Raw genomic sequence first — 22,742 nt, 5'->3', positions numbered from 1 at the left:
GCTACTCACTCGAGGGCAGCAGCTAGCATTGTGCCAAGCACAAGTGTGAAAGCAGATGTATAGGTCAAGTGTCTGTAGGTGCCAGACTAGCCTCTGTGCGTGTGTACACTCCTGTGTCCATGTGTCACTGTGTCAGTCAGCCCATCATGTGTGGGGGTGTGGCTGGAGGTGTGTCCCTGGAAGCATCTGTGTGTCTCTTTGTCTGTTTCCTCTGCACACGAGTATCCTAGGTTTATGTCAGCGTGTAAGAAAAACAACAGGCGCAGAGGATGACTCCGATGGTTCTGGGTTATAATGATCAGGCGGCTGGTGAGACATCACGATTGAGACTGTTCTCTCTCCTCCCCCTTGTCCTCCTCCCTCTCCCCCTCCATGTCCGTCCCACCACTGGGAAGAACCCCGGCTTTCACCGTGCAGTCGCAGGTGGGATCTGTAATGGCCCTTCTTTCTCCTGCCAGGTGCCTACCTGGTCCCGTACCTGGTGCTGCTCATCATCATCGGGCTCCCTCTCTTCTTCCTGGAGCTGGCCGTGGGTCAGAGAATCCGCCGGGGCAGCATCGGCGTGTGGAATTACATCTCCCCCCGCCTGGGGGGCATTGGATACGCCAGCTGTCTCGTGAGTGCTCAGACGAGTGTCACCCGGTGCCACATGTGGCTGCAGGGGGAGGAGGGTTGATCTCTTTGTCCAGGCACAGGGAGGGCACTGCAAGCCACAAACAGCTGGGTTCCTAGCTATGGTAACTGGAGCAACAGCAACACAGACTTCCAGCTGCCCTGGCGGCATCCTCAGTCATCTTGGAGCCTGGGAAGTGGTACTTGTCTGAGGATGTTGAGATGTAAAACCAGGGTTGTACCCGCTTGTGGTCACCAAAATCCCATGGCACTTATTGCAAGAGTCAGGGTGTTAGCCCCAATGTCCTGGTCACACGCCAGGGTGGGCCACTACCTAGCTAATGGATATCGTCTTCTTCACCTCTGGCCTGTTGGGCAGTGATGAGTGCCGTTAAACAGCTGCCACGTCCCACCCCAGCGGTGGCTGCACTTTGGTAGCAGGGGAGGTCGTTCCTATACATAGAAATTCAAGTGCGTTGTCATTTGCAGAATTAATCTGGTGAGTGTTGGGGTGCAGCACTCCACCTCAGTCTGAGCTCAGCGTGGAAGTCCCACCTGGGCTCAACGTGGAAGTCCCACCTGGGCTCAACATGGAAGTCTCACCTGGGCTTCTAAGAGGAAAAGTTCAGTACAAGCAGGGACCCATCCAGCCAGGGACTGGGCATCTCCTGGGAGCTACTGAGTGCCCTCAATGGAGCCTGTGGACCTTAGGAGATGCTCAGCCCCTCACAGAATCAGTCCCTTGGATAGTCTCTGAACGGATAGAGATTCTTACCTTAGTTCCAGGGCATGATGGGGTGAGGGGGTTCATCCTGGATTGCCCTAGCAGAGATAGTCCCTTGCAGGTGAGTTCCGAGCATTTGGCTGTGGTGCATTGCAGCAGGTGCAATTGTAAAGTGGTGCCTAGGTAATAAATGGCTCCCATTCTAGCCTCATGATCTCCCGGCTCCAGGTTTTCCCAGAGCACGCAGCACTACCATCCCTAGCAATTCCCCGTGGGTTTTGCAGGAGTTTGAGATCAGGGTGTGATGTTCATTATACCACTATAGACTGTGTTAATCCAGGCACAGCCCCAGACATGCAGCCCCGAGCTGTTGGCTTCTTCTTTAACTTTTCATTTCTTAGCTTTGGCTACTACGTGTCAAAAGCAACTTCACTGAAAAACACATGAGACAGCTGCCACGTTGATTGATTGAACTGGGAGCTGAAAACATGAGTCTTTACAGCGTGAGCTAAAAAGCCAGCCTCTCAAATTAGGGCTGTATCAGACTCATGTCCTCTACAGATCAGGTGCAGAGGACGACACCCACAACACATCCTGATCAGTGGGTTACACAGGCAATTCAGAATTAAGTTTGGAATGTAATTACAGCCGAGCGACTCATTCATGATGAATCTTTCATTCAGCCAATGTCATCTTTGCTTCCAGTTTGCGAGCAGACAGCAAAGTGATTACACCGGTTTAGATGAAATTCTCTGCTAATTCCTTCTCTGACTAATTCTTGAACTGAGGATAATGCAGCAAGAATTTTCACCAAGGATTGCTGTGTGTCTGTTAGTTACATGGGTTGGGTGGGGTTGGGCCTGTTCCCTGGTTGGATCACATATTGTAGCATACAGAAAATAAGGTAGTGTCCCTTTAAACGGTTTGCCAACTGTCTAGTGACACTCAATGTGTTCTGTGTCTTAGAACGTGCCAGAAACAAGCAGCAATGTGTCTGTGATCAGGCCTGTTCTATATGTGTATAGTTAGTAAACACAGTTATTTGGGACCCAGCTGTGCCTGTGTGGTTTTTCCACGTTGTTTCTGTTGCATAAAGAGCAAAAGACAACAACACGTATTTAATAAGCTTGCACAGCACAAACTTCAAACGCTTCGGGGAAGATGCAATGAATAGATTATCTAGCCAGAAGAGACCACTGTAATCATCTGGTCTGACCGCCTGCATAATACAGGCCGTCAGACTTCCCTGGATTAATTCCGGTTTGAATTTGAGCAGATCTTTTAGAAAAACATCCAATCCTGATTCCAAAATGGCCAGGGCTGGAGAATTCACCACAGCTCTTGGCAAGTTGTTCCAGTCGTTAATTCCCCTCACTGTTAAACCTGTGAATCTTGTTTCTAGTCTGAATTTGTCTAGCTTCAGCTCCCAGTCAGTGGACCATGTTAGACCTTGGATTGAAGAATGAGATTGAAGAACTGGAATTCAAGCTTAAAATTAGCTTTTTCTGAAGGTCCATCATAGTAAAGTTCTGGGTCTCTCATGGTTGTTGGAAGTGAACAGTCTAAAGGTCTGATCCATTGGCCCATTGTAGTCAATGGGAGTTTTTCCAGTCACATCACTAGACTTTGGGATCAGGTCCAGATTACCACGTCTCATCACCCCAGGTGCCTTGTTGTCCCAAGGTTTCCTGGTCAGTGTTAGGTCTGTGTGAGGGACTAAACACTGTGTTATTTTCCCTCCCCTAGGTCTGCTTCTTTGTCGGTCTCTATTATAACGTGATCATCGGCTGGAGCATCTTTTACTTTTTTAAATCCTTCCAGTATCCGCTCCCCTGGAGCGAGTGCCCCATTGTTAAAAATGGCACAATGGCCGGTGAGTGATTTCGTTGTCTCTCCAACTCGGCAGGTGCTGGGAGACGGGACGTGGACAAGAGCTATTAGGGTTGAAAATGGTTCCAGCTACTGGGACACGGCATTGGATCTGGGGAGGTGCTTCTGGGATTGTGGGTAGTTTCCATTGCTGATAGTTGTCACTGGATGGGGATGCTTGTGGTTAGGGGATGCTGGGATGTGGCAGAGTATGGGACAATTGCTGCCTCTTTGTGGGTATTTCCCCACTGGTGGGACATGGCGTTGTATTGGGACATGTTTGGCAGAATTGCCTGGTTGCTCTAAGGGGACAGCCACTGTGGCATGCCTGCTATCAGGATTGCAGATGGAGTTGGCAGCTGGTAAGTGCATTTGGAGAGCTCCTCTAGCTGGTTCCTGAGAGCCCATTACAGAGCGTGTTTAAGTTAATAGAGCATTTAGTAGCATATAAACATCTCCCTGGTACACTTGGGAATATTTTATGGCAGGTGTAAATTGCACCATTTATTTAACATCTTATTTTCATTTGTTAGCATCTTTCTATCCCATCTTTGCTATTAAAAATGAACCAAGGTCCAATCCCCCAAGTGCCGTACAGACATTTGTAAAACGGCTGGCTGCCCTGGGACTTAGGCAGGTCCTTAATGACACGTTACCCTCACGGGATGGGGGTGCTTTCCAGCAACCCAAACTCTCGTGACCCTTGTTTGTTTCAGTGGTGGAGGCAGAATGTGAGAAGAGCTCCGCAACCACCTACTTCTGGTACTGCGAGGCTCTGGAGATTTCCAGCTCCATCTCAGAGAGCGGAGGGCTCAACTGGAAGATGACCCTGTGCCTGCTGACGGCCTGGAGCATCGTGGGATTGGCCGTGATCAAAGGAATTCAGTCCTCAGGGAAGGTGAGAGTCCGCAGTGGCCAGAGCCACAACAAGTCTTGTTTCCTGCCAGTGGCTGAAGTGATGTTATGTGCACCAAGGATAGTAGGAGTAAATGCGACCACTGCTGGGGAGTGTCTGCAAAAGAGCAGCTGGGTAGCAGTGTAGCTGTGAAGTGTCCGAGAAGGTAGGAATGTTTGCTGCTGCTTGTGCCTTGAGGTAGGAGGTTTCTACGGCTGGTGAGTTTATTCTTGCTGGGAATGTGGCCTTGTTGATGTAACCATCATGACTGGCCTTCGCAGATACCCCTGGTATGTGACAGGGTATTAACTTCTGCAAGCATGTCAAGACCTCAGCCTGTAGGTCCCCTAATGGAAATGAGCTCATGTTCTGAGTTTCTGGCCACCAGCAACTCCCCATTGACCAGCTGTGAAAAAGGCGAACACAGGATGTACCAGGCAAGGTATTTCCAGTCGAGACAGGGAAGGATGAACGTCACTGTACAAGGCACTGGTGAGACCTCTTCAATACTATGTCTAATTCCCGTCACCCCTGTTCAGTAAAGATGAATTCAAACGGGAGCAGGTGCAGAGAAGGGTTGCTAGGACGAGCAGAGGAATCAGGAGCAGATCTCATGAGAGGAAACTGAAAGAGCTTGACTTGTGTGACCTTGTAAAAGAAAGCTAGGAGGGGTTCTGTCTGCTCTTTCTAAACACATCAGGTGAGTACACACCCGAGAGGGAGAAGAGCTATTTAAGCAAAAGGACAGGCTGGCGATTAGAATTAGAACCATCGGAGGAGTGAGGTTTCAGAATAGGCTTCCAATAGGAATTGCGGGGCAAACACCCGTGCTGGTTTTAAGATGGAGCTTTACGAATGGGGTTGCCTATGATAGCATGGATGCCCTGGGAAGTCCTTTCCAGGGCTGTGTCCCTGTGACTTCAGGGGGGCTTGTGCGTGTTCTGCATCTGTGAAAATCAGGCCAGGCACCTGGCTGTGAAACATTGGGCACCCACGTGTGATGATTTGGGCCCAGAGCGAGGTTTGGCCTTTTGTGTTCGTTGCCCTTGGCTTTGCTGAGGAAACTCTGCTCCAAGGAAGCTGCCACAACGCCCAGCTTGTCTTCCTGGGTTGGCAGGCAGCGCCAGTGGGAATTGGTAGGCACCAGAGACAACCAGGGCTGGATCAGAGGCCTGGGGAGAAGGCTGCGATGAGCATTGAGAGGATGTTCACATCTGGCGCTGTGAAGGAGGCTGCGTCTCCTCGCTGAGCAAGGCAAGGGAGTTCTGAAGGGTAAAATCCCAGCGGAGATGCCGGAACACACTGTGTCTCCATAACTCTGCTGTAGAAGCCTCTGGCATGTCAACAGGTGAGACAGGACTGTGGGTCCCCTGGCAGCCACCCCCGCAATACAAAGAGGCACCAGATGCTCTGCAGCAAGCGGAGAACAAAAGCCGAGCGTTAACAGCCAAACTTCCCTGCTCAGATTAAGTGTGAAATAGGCCCCGGTTACACAGGGAGTCGGCATTAGCCGCAGAGGGCCCCCTCGTGCCACTAGAGCGCACTAGTAAAGTATGCGTTGCATCCCCGCCCTTTCCTAGTGGCCGGGTCATATGGAGGATAACAGCCTACTACTGCTACAACCCAATGGAGGCTGTTCCAGTGGTCAAGGTCAGTGATAAAGGTGGCAGGTTCAAATCTTTTTGAGAGACCGTACGGGGGGCGCGGGGCTTGTTACATCATGCTACGGTATAAAGGGGATAGGTTCAGGCTATGGAGGACAGCATCCCGAGCAGCACAGTGCCCCCTGGTGCCATGGCAGATAGAACTGGCATTTAGGTGCTGAAGGGCAATATTCCAGCAGCACAATGCCCCTTAATGCTGCAACGTGTTTCATGCTGACTTATAGAGGCTCAATATTTCTCTTTCAGAGTAGCATTCTCTCCCCCTCTTGCTCCTTTTCTGTCGGGGGATTGTGTGCAGAGGGGAACGGAGGAAGAGCCCTGCCTGAGTGCCAGGGTGGGAGGCGGTAGCTATGCACAGGTCCTTGTCACATTGGGTCTTCTCTCTCCCAGGTGATGTACTTCAGCTCCCTCTTCCCGTATGTGGTGCTCCTTTGCTTCCTGGTGCGGGGGCTGCTCCTGAGGGGAGCGATAGATGGGATCCTGCACATGTTCACTCCTAAGGTAAGTGACCATCACTCGCTGTACAGCCCCTCTGCCTGATCAGAGAGGGACAGGGCCATTTCCCACGGCTGCTTGCCCTGCTGATTTCATGATGAGTTTGGATGGGCGATAGGGGCAGAGATCCATGATCACGATACAGGCTCCCATTCCTTCTGGCTTGCTCCTTCATTTCCCTGGAAGGAGCAGGCTGCTTCCTCTATCAACCAGAGGCAGGTGCACACTGATACAACACACACACAAAATCACATCTACACACATACAATTACATCTACACACATGCAGTCAGCCCTGTGCACCCAGTCCCATTTACACATATAGTTGGTTCACACTAGGAAACAGATTCCCCCTCCCCCATCACACACATACAGCCTCGTCGCACTAGTAAACAGATGCATGCAATGCAGCTGCACACAGCCTGACACAACCCTCTATGCACATACAATCGGTGCTACACACGCCCCCTACTGGAGAGCGGGGTGCCTAAACCCAGTGCCACTGAAACAGTCAGGAACCCCAAGACCACACCTAACTTGCACAAGTGAGGCAGCAGCTCGAGGAAACTACAGCTCCCAGCCTGCAATGCTTTGGGGGGCAGGTCTCTTAGCTCAAGGTGGGGCATTGCTGGTTGGCACCTGCAGTCTCTCTGCTTGTTGACATGGGCTACATTTTAAGGCTTCATGGGGCTGCCCCTGTGACAGATGCTGGCTGGCAGACAAACCTCCACAATTACAAACCTAGGCAGCCATCAGTCTTACCTATCGAGTAATTCACTAGCTAATGAATTAATGAAGCTGAGATGTAGATAAATCAGCTCATCCCACAAAGCGGATGCAAGATATTAACGATGATAGCTTGATGAGAGATACCCGGACACTCCAGTCCTACAGCTCTGGCTTTTATTACAAAGGGGAAGCTGTGATGGGGGGAGAATTGAAAACAAACTGGGCTAATCACACAGGCAACTAGCTCTCAATTAATGTTAATGCTTAGGGCACTCCTAAGGTACTCAGGCACCGTGGGGAGACGTGTGCTCTAAATAGCTAGAGAGAGATGGCTCTGTGCATCTTCCGGCGGCTTTGCAGATATGAACACACCGCAATTCAGCATCCAGCTCCCGCTCCACACAGTGCGGGGACCTGCAGCACTCCAGGTCCCATGGTAGCAAACATGGCATAGTCGTCAAGGGGCAAGTCAGCAGCCAGTGGTCTTGATGGGAAGATTGGAGCTTGCTGCAGAATGCACGGAAAGCGAGCGCCTGGGTCTAACTATATAGTAACGGGGAGGGAAGGTATTAAAGACAGGGAGCTCATAGAGAGGACGGTCTAGTGGATGGGGGATCTGAGTGAACATCAGGAGATCTGGGTGCTCTTCCCAGCTCTGCGGACTCAATGAGTGACCCTGGGCCAGTCGCTTCCCCATCTCCGAAAGGAAGCTAACCACACTTGCTTTGAAGGGGCTTTGAAATCCATGAAAAGCACAAGGGTCTAGTGGTTGGAGCACGGACAGGCTCGGGCATCAAGCAAGCTGGGGTCTTATTCCCAGCTGTGTCACTGTGTGGCGATTCCCCCTTCTCGGTGCCTCAGTTTCCCCATCTGTAAATTAGAGATGGTGACCCCCTAACTCTTAGAGATCTGCGGGTGGAATAGGCTACATAAACACGATGGACTCATTACTCTCGTTAGAAGGGGTGTTTGTTTGGGAGGGAATTATATTCTTTGCTTCTCCAAGTCCATATGCATATGCGAAAACCCTGGTCAAGGGTCAGTCCAGGGTGCAGTGGGTATGAGCCCACGGCCCTGGCTAGCACATGGAGCCCAAGATTCTACATATAGAGCCTTCATTATCATAAGGGACGTCACTGGCTTGGAGCCAGTGATGGGTGTGCTGGGTTTCCCTGGACCCGCCAGGCTGAACGAACAGGGAGACGGGGAGACTCACCAGGCTCCTCCTCCTTTCTCTCCCCTCCCAGCTTGACAAGATGCTGGACCCCCAGGTGTGGCGAGAGGCGGCCACTCAGGTCTTCTTCGCCTTGGGCCTGGGCTTTGGAGGTGTCATCGCTTTCTCCAGCTACAACAAGCAGGACAATAACTGCCACTTCGATGCCACCCTCGTCTCCTTCATCAACTTCTTCACCTCCGTGTTGGCCACCCTGGTGGTCTTCGCCGTGCTGGGGTTCAAGGCCAACATCATGAATGAGAAATGTGTGGTGGAGTACGTGTGGATTTCTCTCACTTCCCAGGGCCCTTCTCCTGACCTTGGTCTCCTGCCCAGGGGGTGAACCCCCACAAATGGGGATGCATATTCAGTATCTTCTAGGCCCAGGTCCTCAAAGGTTGATTTCAATGGGAGTTAGGTGCCTAAATGCCACTGAGGATCTGGGCCCTATTCCTTTAGCGCATGCATTAAAAGCTCATGCTTTTAGGTCCAGGAGCTCCCAGTTCTGTCTCCACTCATGACCCAATGGGGATGAAAAGATTGTTACGGGGATAAATGAAACCTGGTCTAGGGTATTGCTGGTGACACACTGCAGGGTGCTCTTTCTCTCTGAGTCATGACCTAAGTGCCCATCTCCCACCAGCTTCTAATAAGACCTTAGGTCCCGTTGGAAATCCAAGCTTAAAGCTGAGGTATTGACCTGACAGTCGTGGGCAAATCCAACGTGACTAATTACATTCTAAATTCCTCCTCCAGTTTCAGCTGGAGACGGGATTCTCTTTCACGTCCTGTCCTCAACTGGTGCGTAGTTATGTGATGTTAAAGAGCTGCCGCGCTCGACCACAAAAGTGGCTGAGTTTCAGCGTGGGGTGAAGCGAGCTCGATACCGAGTTTCTAAAATGTGCACAGCGCTTTTGGATCTCTGGATGAGCACCTGAGTGGCAAGCGTTGGACCAGTGCTGGCATCTGGGGACTGCTGCACAGGCTGGTTTGACTCTTGTTGATCCCAGAGCTGGAGCCTTGGAGATGGGGCTGGGATTACAGCCCCTCACTGGGTGGGGGAGAGGGCATGGTCTACAGTTTGAGTAGCAGCCGTGTCAGTCTGTATCCGCAAAAAGAAAAGGAGGACTTGTGGCACCTTAGAGACTAACCAATTTATCTGAGCGTAAGCTTTCGTGAGCTACAGCTCACTTCATCGGATGCATGTAATGCCCCTCTGCCATGTACATTGGCCAAACTGGACAGTCTCTACATAAAAGAATAAATGGACACAAATCAGATGTCAAGAATTATAACATTCAAAACCCAGTCGGAGAACACTTCAATCTCTCTGGTCACTTGATTACAGACCTAAACGTGGCAATTCTTCAACAAAAAAACTTCAGAAACAGACTCCAATGAGAGACTGCTGAATTGGAATTAATTTGCAAACTGGATAAAGCCTGGGAGTGGATGGGTCTTTACACAAAGTAAAACTATTTCCCCTTGTTTATTTCCCCCCCGTACTGTTCCTCACACATTCTTGTCAACTGCTGGACATGGCCCACCTTGATTATCACAACAAAACGTTTTTTTTCTCTCCTGCTGGGAATAGCTCACCTTACCTGATCGCTCTCGTTACAGTGTTTATGGTAACACCCATTGTTTCATGGTCTCTGTGTATATAAAATCTCCCCACTGTATTTTCCACGGAATGCATCCGATGAAGTGAGCTGTAGCCCACGAAAGCTTATGCTCAAAGAAATATGTTAGTCTCCAAGGTGCCACAAGTCCTCCTGTTCTTTTTGTGGTCTACAGTTGGTAGCCAAGATAGCTTTTCTCCCTGTACTCACGGCGAGTGCTGCAGAGCCGGAGGCTAGCGCCAGCTGCAGGAGGACAGGGAGTGTACCACCCTCAGTGCATTTGATGGCAGGGTTGCCTCCCAGTGCACCTACATTGTGGGGGAATGTTGCAGATGATGCTCCCCCTTGCTCCCAGCGTCCCGCCTCCACACGCAGTGCCCTGCCTGGCCCATAGGGGGCAATCACATCCCACCTCATCTCCATTGCAGGGTGGGGGCTCCCTTGGTGACTCTGGCTTTGCTCCCCATAGGAACACTGAGAAGATCCTGGGATACCTGAACAGCCACGTCCTGAGCCACGACCTCATCCCGCCCCACGTGAACTTCTCCCATCTCACGGCCAAGGACTACAGCGAGATGTACCAAGTGATCATGACGGTGAAGGAGAATCACTTCAAGGAGCTGGGCTTGGATGCCTGCCTGCTAGAGGATGAGCTCAACAAGGTGCCTGGGGACGGTCTTTTGCATTCGCTTCAGAGCCAGGGGTAGCTCAAGGGGTGGGGGGTCAGGTGTAGGTGTGGCTGTTGGGCCTGCAGAGGCGTCTCTGTTTTTATGCACATGTCCCCAGTGTATTTCTCTCCCAAGTCTGACACAGCTGTCCCTCTTCTCCCACCCATGCAGTCAGTGCAGGGAACCGGCCTGGCCTTCATCGCCTTCACCGAAGCCATGACCCATTTCCCAGCTTCTCCTTTCTGGTCTGTGATGTTCTTCCTGATGCTGATAAACCTGGGGCTTGGCAGCATGATTGGGACCATGGCAGGTATCACCACCCCTATCATTGACACCTTCAAGGTGCGGAAGGAAGTTTTCACAGGTGAGGTTCTTTCCGGCTACTCTGCCTTGGGGGCAGGGGGTTCTCCATTTCCTTGGGGTGGGCATGGTGACTTGAGAAGGTGGGTTGGAGACTGCAGTGTCTGCTGGCTTGTGAGGCCCGGTCGGATCCCACACAGGAGGCTCGACGCAGGTTCTCCACCAGCAGGGTTGAACCTTAGGATGTCCTAGGAGTGTGCACAGTACCTCAGCTCTCTGTCTGCATTATAGGAAGGGCCCAAGGTTAGCAGGACCAGGGGAGCAGAGCTTGCTCCCAGAGGGATCCTGAGCAAAACCTGGTTGTGGAGGGGGCTGAAGGTGGGAGGGAGGTGAGGGGAGGAAGGGAACTCTGGATCTAGTGAGGCCCAGGGTTACCTAGGCACTGGATTGGCTGTTCAGTTGTTGGGAGCGGGTTGGAAAGATGATGGAAGGTGGGAAGAACCCTGCTTCCCTCTGCTCTTGGGAGGGCCAGGCTGTGGCTCCATGACTGCAAAACAACATTGAAGCGTCACATCATAACCAAAGATGGGCCTGAACCCGAAATTGCAGACACAAAACTTTGGAGGTGTTCCAGATCTAGATCTGCACCTTTAGTGGCCTCAACATTTCGGAGTGTTTTGGACACACGCACTGTGCCTTCTACCAAAGTCACATACACCTTCATCCCTAGCTCTCCTCAGTGCATTTAATGATTTAATATTAACACAGCACCTGCTGTTCCTAGCAATCCCAAAGCACAGGGAGATGAATTGTGGGGAGGGCACTAGAGTGGGCATAGGAGACCTGGGTTCTATTCCTGGCTCTGCCACTGACTAGCTCTTGCCACTTGGGCAAGTCATGTCACTGCTCTGTGCCTCAGTTTCCTTTCTGCCCTTTGTCTTTGAGAAATTCTTCAGGGCAGGGCTGTCTAACAATATGTATGTGCAGTGCCTCGCACAAGGGGACCTTGATCATGGCCGGGGCTCCTACGTGCTGCTGTAATGCAAATCATTATAATAATAATCAACTTCCTATCTTTATCTGAGAACCACAGAACCATCCTTCCTCCTCCTGCAACTGATTGCAATGGGACTGGTCTCAGAGCTGAAAGTTAAGCATGTGCATAAGACTTTTCAGGATAGGGGCCCAGGTGACAAAAGAGGCAAACCATGGGAGGACAAGGCAACAGTAGAGACCGGTGCATTAGCATGGGTTTGTGGCCAGTCACAGGTGGTTGCCAGACTCACCAATGCTAAGTAATGCTTGTTGTTATTATTTACTATTCCATCAGCAGGTTTGAGGCTGCATGAATTTAGCCTGGGGGAGTTGTTAGAACCCCGTTGTTCCCCCTCCCTGAGTTCTGCGTTCCCCTGCAGGAGCTATGCTGACAGTGACCATGTGCTCTTTGCAGTTGGCTGTTGCATCTTCGCCTTCCTGATAGGCTTGATCTTCGTGCAGCACTCGGGGAATTACTTCGTCACCATGTTTGATGATTACTCCGCCACGCTGCCGCTCATGGTCGTGGTGATCCTGGAGAACATTGCCGTGGCTTGGATTTATGGCACCAAGAAGTAAGAACTCATGCAACGGCAATAATCTCACCGTTGCCTCTATTAGCCTGGCTGGATTCCTAAACTTTCTCCTTTAACCTCTTGCTCCAAATTTGTAACGGCACAGGGGTTAGTTCCAAGCCACCCATCTCTGTCCCAAAGTGGCACCTCAAGGTTAGGAGCAATGATAGGCAAGCTTGAGGCAGGGATCAACATTTCCCACCCCCCTCTCAAATTCCAGGGCTAGGACCAGAGCATGGGCTAATCCTGAAGGCATTTGTAGAGGTCCCGTCAAGGAGTTCTAACCCTGGAGGGGTCGACAGATAGTCACTAGCTCATAGGGCCAGATTCAACCTGATCCTGCAATTGGTAGAGTCATCTTCACCCATGCAAAAGAAGTACAGATCGGGATGGTCGTGCATTGCACCCACTGCAGCTTCGTGTACAACAGTACATAAGGCATAGGGCAACTGAGAATCTGGCCCATAGGCCAGAAAGGGGCCATTAGGATCATGGGCTCTGACCTCCTGTACATAAGGCAAGCCATAGCATTTCACCCGGATATAAAGAGGGGATCTAGAACTTGGTCTAAGTGTACCGACGGCTAAAATAATTGGGAAAACGTAACCCCCGCCCTGGAACCAAACCCTGTCTGAAATGTTTGGTTCCACTTGTCTTCATTGCTTTTCGTTTCCCTTCACTTGAGGATTCGAGGCGGGTCCAGAATCAGGAACGCTGCAGTCCCAAAGTGGCTGTTCCTGGGAGCGACTGGGGACTGGCCAGGAGTCCCTTGTGTGGACTTTTCCCAGGCCAGCTTCCCTTGTGTGGACTTTTCCCAGGCCAGCTCTGCAGCCTCAAGAGCTTCAAAAAGCTAAGAAAGCTTTTGGATCTCTGGACCTAAGCTGACCGCTGACTTCTGACCTTTTCTAGGGTCACCCAATGCTTAGTTCACCAAGGAGGTTACTGGGTAGGAGTTTTCCACCTGAAGTGGTGGGAAAGGAGAAGGCAGGACTCTTGTGCTCCATCCATTTGGGTTTCCTCTCCCTTCTCTCCAGATTCATGCAGGAACTGACAGAAATGCTGGGCTTCCGGCCATACATCTTCTACTTCTACACCTGGAAGTACATCTCTCCCCTCTGCATGGCTGTGCTAATGACAGCCAGCATCATCCAGCTCGGAGTCAACCCACCGGGCTACAGTGCTTGGATCAGAGAGGAGGTGAGTACAGGAACGCCAGCGCTTAGTGAGTCCCCTCTTCCACAGTTCCAAACCTGAGGCCCTTACTCAGTTTGCACTTGGTCCTCACCTTCCTCGTGGGAAGTCTGCCTGCGTAATGCCTGGGTAAACAATGAGTGACGGTTTGGTTCCAGGTTAGCAGTTGGGAATTCTCCGCTTCCACTGTGTTTGGAATTGACTTCTTGGCTACCTCCACCTCTGTCCCTGAAGCTCTGAACTGCCCTTTCCTTCGTGTGTAGACCACACAGTTGGCAGGAGACGATGGGTGAGGGACAACCAGACTCTGGGAAAGTTTTCCTTTGTGATAAACACACCTACAGTAGATGGATCTCTCTGTACCCCCTTCCCTCAGACATCAGGTGAATCGGCAGAGAGCTAGACAGTGGCCTCCTGCTTCCCTTTATTAAGTTCCCCGAGACACCATGTCCTGGTCCTCTCTAGGACCTGGAGGACCAAGACCTCTATGAGCCTTACTTAACTTGATAGTGATAACTTCCTGTCATCTGCCTATGTGCCTCTATGCCTCCACTCACGTCCACTGTAGTGATGCTGCCCGTTTCTCTTCCAGGCTGCGGAGAAGTTCCTCTATTACCCAGTGTGGGCTGTAGCCATCCTCATCTCTCTCATCATCCTGGCCACCCTCCCACTGCCCGTGGTCTTCATCCTCCGTCAGTTCCACCTGGTGTCCGATGGCTCCAACGCCCTCTCCGTCACCTACAAGAAGGGCCGGATGATGAAGGACATCTCCAACCTGGAGGACAATGACGAGACTCGCTTCATCTTGAGCAAAGTGCCCAGCGAGACCCCATCCCCGATGCCCACGCACCGTTCCTACCTGGGCCCGGGAAATGCTTCCCCAATGGAGATGAGCAGTGCACCCAACGGACGCTATGGGAGTGGGTACCACTTGGCCAGCACCCCTGAATCTGAACTGTGATGGCCACCCACCAGCGCTCGGCCCACCCCCACCCCCAGCGCCTAGGAAAGGAGGCAACTGGGGAATGGATCGTGTCCGTTTGTGGAGCAAAAAGAAAAAAAGAAGAAACCCTTCCTAGAATGTTAGCAAGTAAGCAGCCATTTCCCTGGCAAGGTTGGGAAAAAGGGGTTGTGGGAGGGCGTCGGATTTCCCTCTCGGCAATCTCCAATCAAAAAGGCAGGACCCCTTGTCAGCTGCCCTTGTGAAAAACAAAAACAAAAACCAAAACAAGAAACAAGACACTGCAATAAATTTGATCGGTGTGGTTCCAGACAGAGAAAATTGGAGACCAAACCAAGCATCTCCTGGTTTCCAAGCATCAGGAGTTCAGAGAAGGGATACAAAATGGGGTGACAGCCAAAGACGTTTCCTCTTATAACCTGGAGTTATTCCCCCTCCTCTCGTTTTCCTCTAGTTAGGAGAAGAGATGGCTCTTACTCCACTGATCACATTGGACCACCCATGTTCATAGCCCGATGGACAGCCATCTCCTGATGGGGTGTCCGCTGGGGTGGTGAATGTGGCACGTCCTTTGGTTTTGTAGCTCTGGAGACACCCAAAGAGCTCAGCTTTAGTGGACATTTCTTACCCAGCGGAGACGCATCTTGAGTGGACAACGCTTTACAGTGAGCGGCAGCAAGGAGCTGACCCTTTGGTATCTGTTGTGTTACTATAGATGTTGGTTCGACGCACATGGGGAATATGCCCATGAGTCGGGGCGGGGCGGGGCGGGATCTCATTCTAAACTGAGCTGCAATGAGCACACCCACTTATTATACAGTGTTACTCCATCCCAAGTGGCACCGGACCTCCGGTGCAACCACGATTTCAGGTGTGTGAGCATGTGCCATGCCCATAGGCCAGAATTTGAGCAGGGTTACACGGGTGTAGATCAGGAGTGACCCCTGGAGTCGTTCCTGATTTGCAGCTGGGTAACTGTGAGCAAGCTCCAGCCCCAGGATTTTCATTTTCAATGCACTGTGTGAAAGAAACCCCCTGGCCTGGTGAATGGTATACTCTAGCCCTCCTAGACACAGAGATGAGTAGAGAGAAGCTGGGGTTATTGGATTCGGATTACAATCTTGGGCTAGCTTCTGGAGGAAATAGACCTCCATGATCTAAATTCCGCCCTTCTTTAGAGTGGTGTCATCTGGGTGTAACGGAAGCTGACTGTGTGTGTTTCTTCCATGCATCTACCAGCAAGGCTCCAAATTCCTCCCCGGTGTATCTCCGTAGACGTCAGTGGCCTCCAGCAGGGGTGTAGTTGGCTCAGAGGCTCCATGCCGAGTTTGCAGCAGCTGAGCTGTGTACTCTGTGTTACGGAGTCTCCTGTAGGTTAGTGGCAGGTCTTGGCATTTCTGGTGGCGAATCCCTGTCTGTCACACCCATCTGTGAGACTTAGGGCTTGGATAGGGGCAGTAATTGTGGGTCTCTCCCATCCATCTGAGGGAGGTTAGGATCTATCTGGGGGCAGGGAGGGCCTCTCCTGATGGGCAGGGTCTCCTTGGGAGCAGAGAGAGTCATTACCCACATCCATTTGTGGGTCTCAATGGGGCAGCGAGTTTTATTGATCCTGTTTCCAGTTTCCCTCTGGGACAGGTGAAGCTGCTGTCTCTTCAGCTCGCAAACTGCTGGCATCCAACCAGTTCACTGAGATCTTAAAGACCTTAGTCCATTTTTAACCTGCCTTTCCTTATGCCTGTTGTACTTAGCGCCAGCTCGATGGTATTTCATGCCAGCGCATAGGCCAGGCTGATCTCCCCTTGTCCTTGCAAGGGCTGGGAGACCTTCTCCCCTCTCATCCTTTGCTTTCCCCTCTGCTGAGAGTCAATCCCCTCTTGGGTAAACACGGGAAGACTGAAGGACGGGTGAAAAGCCCCGGAGCTTTTCACTGCTTCGTTCGTTTCCATTAGCACTGTTTCCACCCATAGGTCCATCTCTTTTGAGACTTCCCTCATGCAACCTGTGAGCCTTTAAATAATAACCCTTGGCCCTTCTATTGCACCTGTCATCCAAGGGTCTGGAAGCACTTCAAGGACATTAATTGAGCCCCGGAGTAGCCATTTTACAGGTGGGGAAACTGAGGCACAGACTGGGCCTTGGTTACCATGTGAACCAGTGGCACTGCTGGGAATCGAACCCATGACGCCCGATTCCCTATCCCTGTGCTAAAAATCGGGCCTTCTCCCCTAGGCCACCCGTGGGGCTTTTCCAAGGTAAGGTCACATGACTCAGCAACCACAGGCAAGGGGTACCTCTCCCTTGCAATCTTCTGGGTTAGATACAGTGTGGCCATAATTTCGTGCACCAGTGTGGTGTTCAGTTGTGGCGACGTACGTACCCTGGGGCGGAACGACGCGTAGCTGGAGAGACAACTAGCGAGCGGGTCCACGATGAAGTAGAACAACTTTATTTTATGCTCTCAACCCTCTCCTGATATACTGGGGTCGCATTCAAGCTTACGTGGGTACAGCTTCAATTGCTTTCAGCGGAAGCTGCCCCTGCTCACGTCCGCACAGAATGCCAGGCAGGCCCGATTCGGACCCGACAGTGCTTTTACCCTGGTGTAACTCCATTGATGCCGGTGGAGACACTCCTGATCTGCACTGGTGTAGATGAGATCAGAATTGGGCCCAACGAGCCAAATCCAGGTGGTGTAAAGTAGTGTAGCTCCACTGTTACTCCGGGAAGGGGGTAAGTTACACTGGCTTTGCATGCTCACTGGCCCCCCCTCCGACCCCTCCACCCCCATTCAAAGCGATCTTCCGCTGCCTCTGGGTTAGGATGTTAGCCTACGATATGGGAGACGGACCTCCACTCCTTGCTCTGCCACAGACGTCTTGTGGGACCTTAGGCAAGTCCCTCCGGCCCCGATCCTTGAAGGTATTTGGGCCCCCAACTCCCACTGCAATCAACCGAAATACCGTTCAGGATCTGGGCCTTTGTCTCCCTGTGCCTCAGTTCTCCCGCGGTGACAGCAAGGCTCTGCCTCGCCGGGAGTTGAGGATCAACACACACACAAAAGATTGTGACGGGCTCAGCTACTACACTAGTGGGGTATACGCACCGCAGCTAGACAGACGGCGTGAGCTGCAAATCAGGCCCACCCCCGCCCGCTTGCACCCAACGTGTCCCAAACACCATTTCACTTCTGTTCAGTCGGACCCACTGGGTTCCCACAAGCCGCAAAGGCTCATGTCCCTTCCTCTGGCTTTTGTGCCATGGGCCGTCATCGCGAAGACTCTTTCACCCTCTTCACTTTGTCTCCCTGGGCGATGCATTAGGAGTCGCCACGGGGGCCCCGCTAACCTTCGGAGCAGAGCGAAAGCGACGAATGTGCCCTGTGCAGAGTTGAGTTCTTTGCATCTGAGGCTGGTTTTGCCTGGCTGGTGCACTTGCTTCGAGATGGGGATGGAGCAGCTGCAGGATGGCCCTAGAAGGATCCAGTTCCCTGTGTCCATTAGCCGCTTGATAGACACCAGCATCCCTAAGAAATTTCCACCTCAGATGAGAGAAAATTTAAACCCGAGTGGGAATCAGAAGGGTTAGGAATTGGCTCTTTTCCAAACTTCATGGGAGAAACACAGGGCCAGATACTCTGCTGGTGGAAATCTCATTTTGACTTCAATGATTTGCACCAGCTGCGACCGGGACCCCCCTATTTTCTGCTCTCATTTAAAGTGGTGTCTCTTCATGGATTTCCATAGAGTTACCCCTGATTTGCACTGAGGGGAGAATCAGGCCTGGCATTTGACTCGCTCATCTGAGCAGTGCCTCAGCCGGGAATTGCAAACCTGCCACCTGACCCCACTCCGCAGGGCGTCGAGAGCAGTGGGTGGAATAGCAGTGCAGGTCAGAGGCGGTTTGGGGAGAGCAGGTTGTCAAAGGCATCAGAACCGAGCCCGTTCTGCTTGCAGCTTGGAGTCCCTGTCACCTGGGGAGCTTTGTAGAGGGCTTCTGCTGGGACAGCTGGCCATGTGCCCTCAGAATCAAAGCCACTCCTCCCTCTCTCCATCCCTCTGTGTCTTTCTCTCTGTCCTTCCCACAGTGCATAGGAACACAGGAATGGCCTCACCTCATCAGACCAGGGTCCATCTCCCCCAGGGCCCAGCACCAGCTGCTTTAGAGAAAGGTCCAAGGCACTGCCTCGTGCTCAGTCATGGAATAATGTGCCCATTGGGGGCGGGGCCTTCCAAACTCCCTCTGTTTCTCCCCCTCCAGGTCTTTTCACTCCCCGCGGGCCCCAGGATCCCAAGCAAGGAGCACGAGCATTATACCCAGTGTAGCCTTCCCAGTCTGTGTCGGTAGAGCCACCAGGCAAGGCTACCAGCTGGTGCAAATCGATGTCGCTCCATTGGAGTCAATGGGGCCAGATCCCCAGTTGGTGTAAATCGGTGTCATGCCGTTGGCGTTAAGGGCCAGAGCCCCAGCTGGTGTAAATCAGTCGTCGCTCCATCAGAGTCAGTTCGCCCCCAAGCAATCCCCAGCTGATGTCAATCAGCTGCGGTTCCATTTGGAGTCAATGGGGCCAGATCCCCAGCTGGTATAAAATCACATCATTCCAGCCGCTTCAATGAAACAATGCTGACTTATGCCAGCTAGAGATCTCGCCCGCCAACTGCTGAGTTACACTTTCGAGCCAGCAACCAGTCCACTTAGTCCCCCTTCCTCTTCTTGTGGTGCGTCAGCAGTGGTGGTAGAAAGGCAAAGAACAACTGTCACCTATATACATATATACATAATAATCTATAGATTCTATTTCTCTTGTATATTTACTCTGTAAATGTTGGTGTAAATTCTGTTTAATGACGAACATGTTCCAAAGTGACCCGTGAGCTATTTTCATTCTCTGTTCTGTACAGATCTATTTTCATTGTATATTTGAGATATTTATAATTTCTTATTTTAGTGTGTGATCTGCCCCGGCCACACTGCCCACAGGGGGGAGCCACCAGGGGGAGCTGCCTTCATTTTTTTTCTGTGGAAACACAGTGTTGCTTGTGGCGTTTGCTAGATATTAGGTTCGGGGCGGGGTTTAAGTGTGGTGCTATATGCCGTCACTCTGTGTGTGTGTGTTATGGTTAATAGATGCTACGTGTGTGTTACGTTACGACTTTTCTGTAATCCAGCCACTCTTCAGTTTGTATTAACAACCAACTTTAGTCTGTTTCTAGCAGCAAACGTGGCCTAGGGAGTGTTCCCAGATCTTGCTCTCTCCCTGGCCCGGGAAGGGTTAAAGCTGATCAGCTGCAGGGCTTTATGGCCAATGGTCAATATTATGACCGGGTGCACTTTTTTTTTCTGATTGCAAAAATGTGATAGGTTGCAACCCTGTGGAATTAGTGGCACGGGATGGGGTCAGTGAGGATCGGGGAGCAATAAGGGGTATTCTCAGAAAGTGTCCCCACCTAGCCTCGAGGGGACACTTAGCCGGTACCGCACCCATCTGCTGCGGGGAGGCTGGCTCACATTAGCACAGGATACAACTTCAACAAGCACAACAGCCTCTAAGGAAGAACTGACTTTCTAAGGCCTGGCTGACTTGCCCAGCCTGCCTGGGAGCTACCAGCACTTTTGTAACTCCACTCTCACCAGCCCCCACTATTGCCTTGCCTTGCCTTGCCTTGCCTTGCCTTGCCTTGCCTTGCCTTGCCCCGCCCCTTTGCCCTCCAGGAAGAGACTGCCCCTTGCTCTGCGGAGCAGCCCTTTATAGATGGGCTGCTCCAGCAAGCCTTCTCCTGATTGGCTCTCCCAATAAACCCTTTCCTGATTGGCTGGCTTCTGCGCAGCCTCGCCAAGGCTGCCGTAACTCTTCTGCTGCCTGTGTGGGGCACCACACCCCATCTTTTTAACGGGGATGAAATAACCCCCAGATCCAAACACTTCCAACCTTGGGTGAGAGGGGAGGTCAAAATCCCAGTCCTGGTTTAGTACATGGTCCAGTTCTTTACAAAACTCTAGATCTGAACTTTGGAGATATTCAGAATCCAGATCTGGGATTTTAGGGGCTTGCGTCTGACTCATCTAAGTGTCCCCTGAACAGACCCCTGCTTTTGCCTTTCGCTGCTAAACCCTTGGCAGGACTGAGTGGGCAGCCCAGCCCCTCTGCGAAATGGTATTTCTGTCCCGGTAGCGGTGAGTGGGGTAGGTAACGGTTTCCGGCAATACATTCCCACGCACAGTGCTTTTAGTAATGTACTGTAGATCATCATCATCTTTGTCAGGACCTGGGAATGGCTGAATAGGTGGTGTAGTTCTTCTGGGAACGATACAGACTGGATGCCATTGCTGCCACCGCAAGAAAGGGGAGAGCGAGTCTCCACATCTCTCCCTACTGGCCTTGTGCAGTATTACTGGGTGATGCCGTCCCCCTGCGCCGTTACCTATGAAGGACCTGGTGACTCAGCATTGCACTCAGCTGATCCCACAGTCCCTGCCTACTCGTGTTTTGCTCAGGTTATTTTCGACTGGAGCCAAATCGCACTATCTTGTGGAGTTTATTATTGCAGATGTTCTCCCTGAATCCCCTGCCTTGCGTTCTGCCTAGAGGGGAAGCTTCCTGGCCAGGGGTGTCCTTGGGCGAAGGGGGCAGCCACAAGGGGTACCTCAAAGGCTGATAGATTGCAAGGCCAGAAAGGCCCGTGTGATCCTCTAGTCTGAAGTCCTGTATCACACAGGCTGAAGGACTTCCCCAAAATAAATCCCAGAGCAGACTGTCTACAAAAACACCCCACCTCGATTTAAAAATGGTCAGTGATGGAGACTCCACCACGACCCTTGGTAGAGGGGGAACCTTTCGGGGCTGCCTATTTCACCCCCAACTGCTCCTCAGCTCCTGGTTCTGTTCGCTCCTAGTCAGTGAGAGCCTATGGGAATGAGGTGAGGTGGGGCGCCATTACAAACCCAACACCCACCAGGCCAGCTACCTGATGCAGGTTCTGTCTACACGGCAGGTGGGTAGGCATAGCCGTGCTAGCATTAGCTAGCGTGGGTAATCCTAGGAATGAAGACAGGGGACTGGGATTTGGCAGGGGCCAGCTGCCCAAAGACAAGCTCGCTGGGGAGAGTGGATGCGTACTTGCGTTGTTAGCCCCTGCCACCATGTTGACACAGCTATTGTTACCCATGTCAGCTAGATTAAAGCTAGCAGGGGTATGCCTATCTGTGCTGCAAACACCCCACGACTTGCAGTGTAGACATATTCCTACAGACCTGACCCAAAGGCTTTGGGGATCCGTGGGAGTCTTTCCATTCACGCCAGTGAGCTTTGGCTCAGTCCTAAGCATGGGGTCTTCCTGTCCTGAGCCTAGCAGGCACCGTGGTACTGGGGAGTGGCAAACTCTGATGTTTGAATGGTGCCCGATGTATGTCCCAGAATCCTTTGCATTTGGAAACCAAGGGCCTGATCCCCAGTGCAGACAATGGATAGACTCCCATTGGCGTCCAAGAGCTTTAGATCAGGCCCCAGAGGAGCAGAAAAAAGGGCCAAGAAGCAGGGGAGGGAGGTGAGGAAGAGGTCTAGTTGCTGGTGAGTCAAGGGCTGACCCTGAGTAGCAAGGCCTTTAGGCCAGTGTGCCGCACGGTGAGATGGCATCAGCTGTAGGGTGTAGCCCTTAGAGTGGCTGTGGTGTGTTGTGTGTGGTGATTAAACTTTGGAAAGCACATGTCTGAGGAACCCCCACTGTACAGGGTAAAGCACAGAACTCGTCGTCTCCCGTAGAACATAGCCGGTGTATTTACAAAGCACACCCTGTGCCGGCAGGAAGATTTGTAGTAGGAGAGAGATACTGTAACAACCATAACTGAGTCCCATTAAAAGTCTCTTCTTACCAAGCGCCGTCTCCTGGCCTTCCTTTTTTGCGATCCGTGCCTGGGTAACTCAAAGCTTCGGGGAACGGGGATGTCACACGAAAAACAGGAGCAGCTGTGATGCTATCTTGGGGCACTTAGGACCGTAAGCCACCGTGTTCCCCCCCCTGCTTCAGGGAGAGACAGGCTTGCTGATACTTAACTGGGGTCAGCTCCCAGACGCTCCTAGTCTGTTAGCCACTTCCATTTCCTCAGCTTTGCCAGCCATGACTGTGCTTTGCGGTGCTCCCCGATCCCCTCACAAAGTGTCCCCCTATAGTATCCAGCCCCGTCACTGGACAC

At 51.9% G+C, this 22,742-nt stretch overlaps 1 protein-coding gene across 2 annotated transcripts in view; it reads left to right on the top strand.

Annotated features, from left to right (window-relative positions):
• SLC6A17 (solute carrier family 6 member 17) overlaps positions 1 to 22,424 on the top strand; it is a 43,963-nt gene extending 21,539 nt beyond the window's left edge. For both annotated transcript variants that reach the window (XM_073319772.1, XM_073319773.1), the window contains exons 3-12: positions 459 to 616; positions 3,083 to 3,209; positions 3,922 to 4,103; positions 6,155 to 6,265; positions 8,235 to 8,476; positions 10,292 to 10,484; positions 10,662 to 10,854; positions 12,241 to 12,400; positions 13,435 to 13,597; positions 14,184 to 22,424. In XM_073319772.1, coding sequence (XP_073175873.1) covers positions 459 to 616; positions 3,083 to 3,209; positions 3,922 to 4,103; positions 6,155 to 6,265; positions 8,235 to 8,476; positions 10,292 to 10,484; positions 10,662 to 10,854; positions 12,241 to 12,400; positions 13,435 to 13,597; positions 14,184 to 14,552 — 1,898 coding nt within the window. In that variant the 3' untranslated portion in view covers positions 14,553 to 22,424. The remainder of the gene's footprint in view (positions 1 to 458; positions 617 to 3,082; positions 3,210 to 3,921; positions 4,104 to 6,154; positions 6,266 to 8,234; positions 8,477 to 10,291; positions 10,485 to 10,661; positions 10,855 to 12,240; positions 12,401 to 13,434; positions 13,598 to 14,183) is intronic.
• Positions 22,425 to 22,742: the final 318 nt, after the last annotated feature.

Source organism: Lepidochelys kempii, chromosome 21, assembly GCF_965140265.1.
Source record: "Lepidochelys kempii isolate rLepKem1 chromosome 21, rLepKem1.hap2, whole genome shotgun sequence".
NCBI classification, from domain to species: domain Eukaryota; kingdom Metazoa; phylum Chordata; order Testudines; family Cheloniidae; genus Lepidochelys; species Lepidochelys kempii.
Note: the sequence above shows the minus strand (reverse complement) of the source record. Positions and strands in the feature narration are given on the sequence as shown.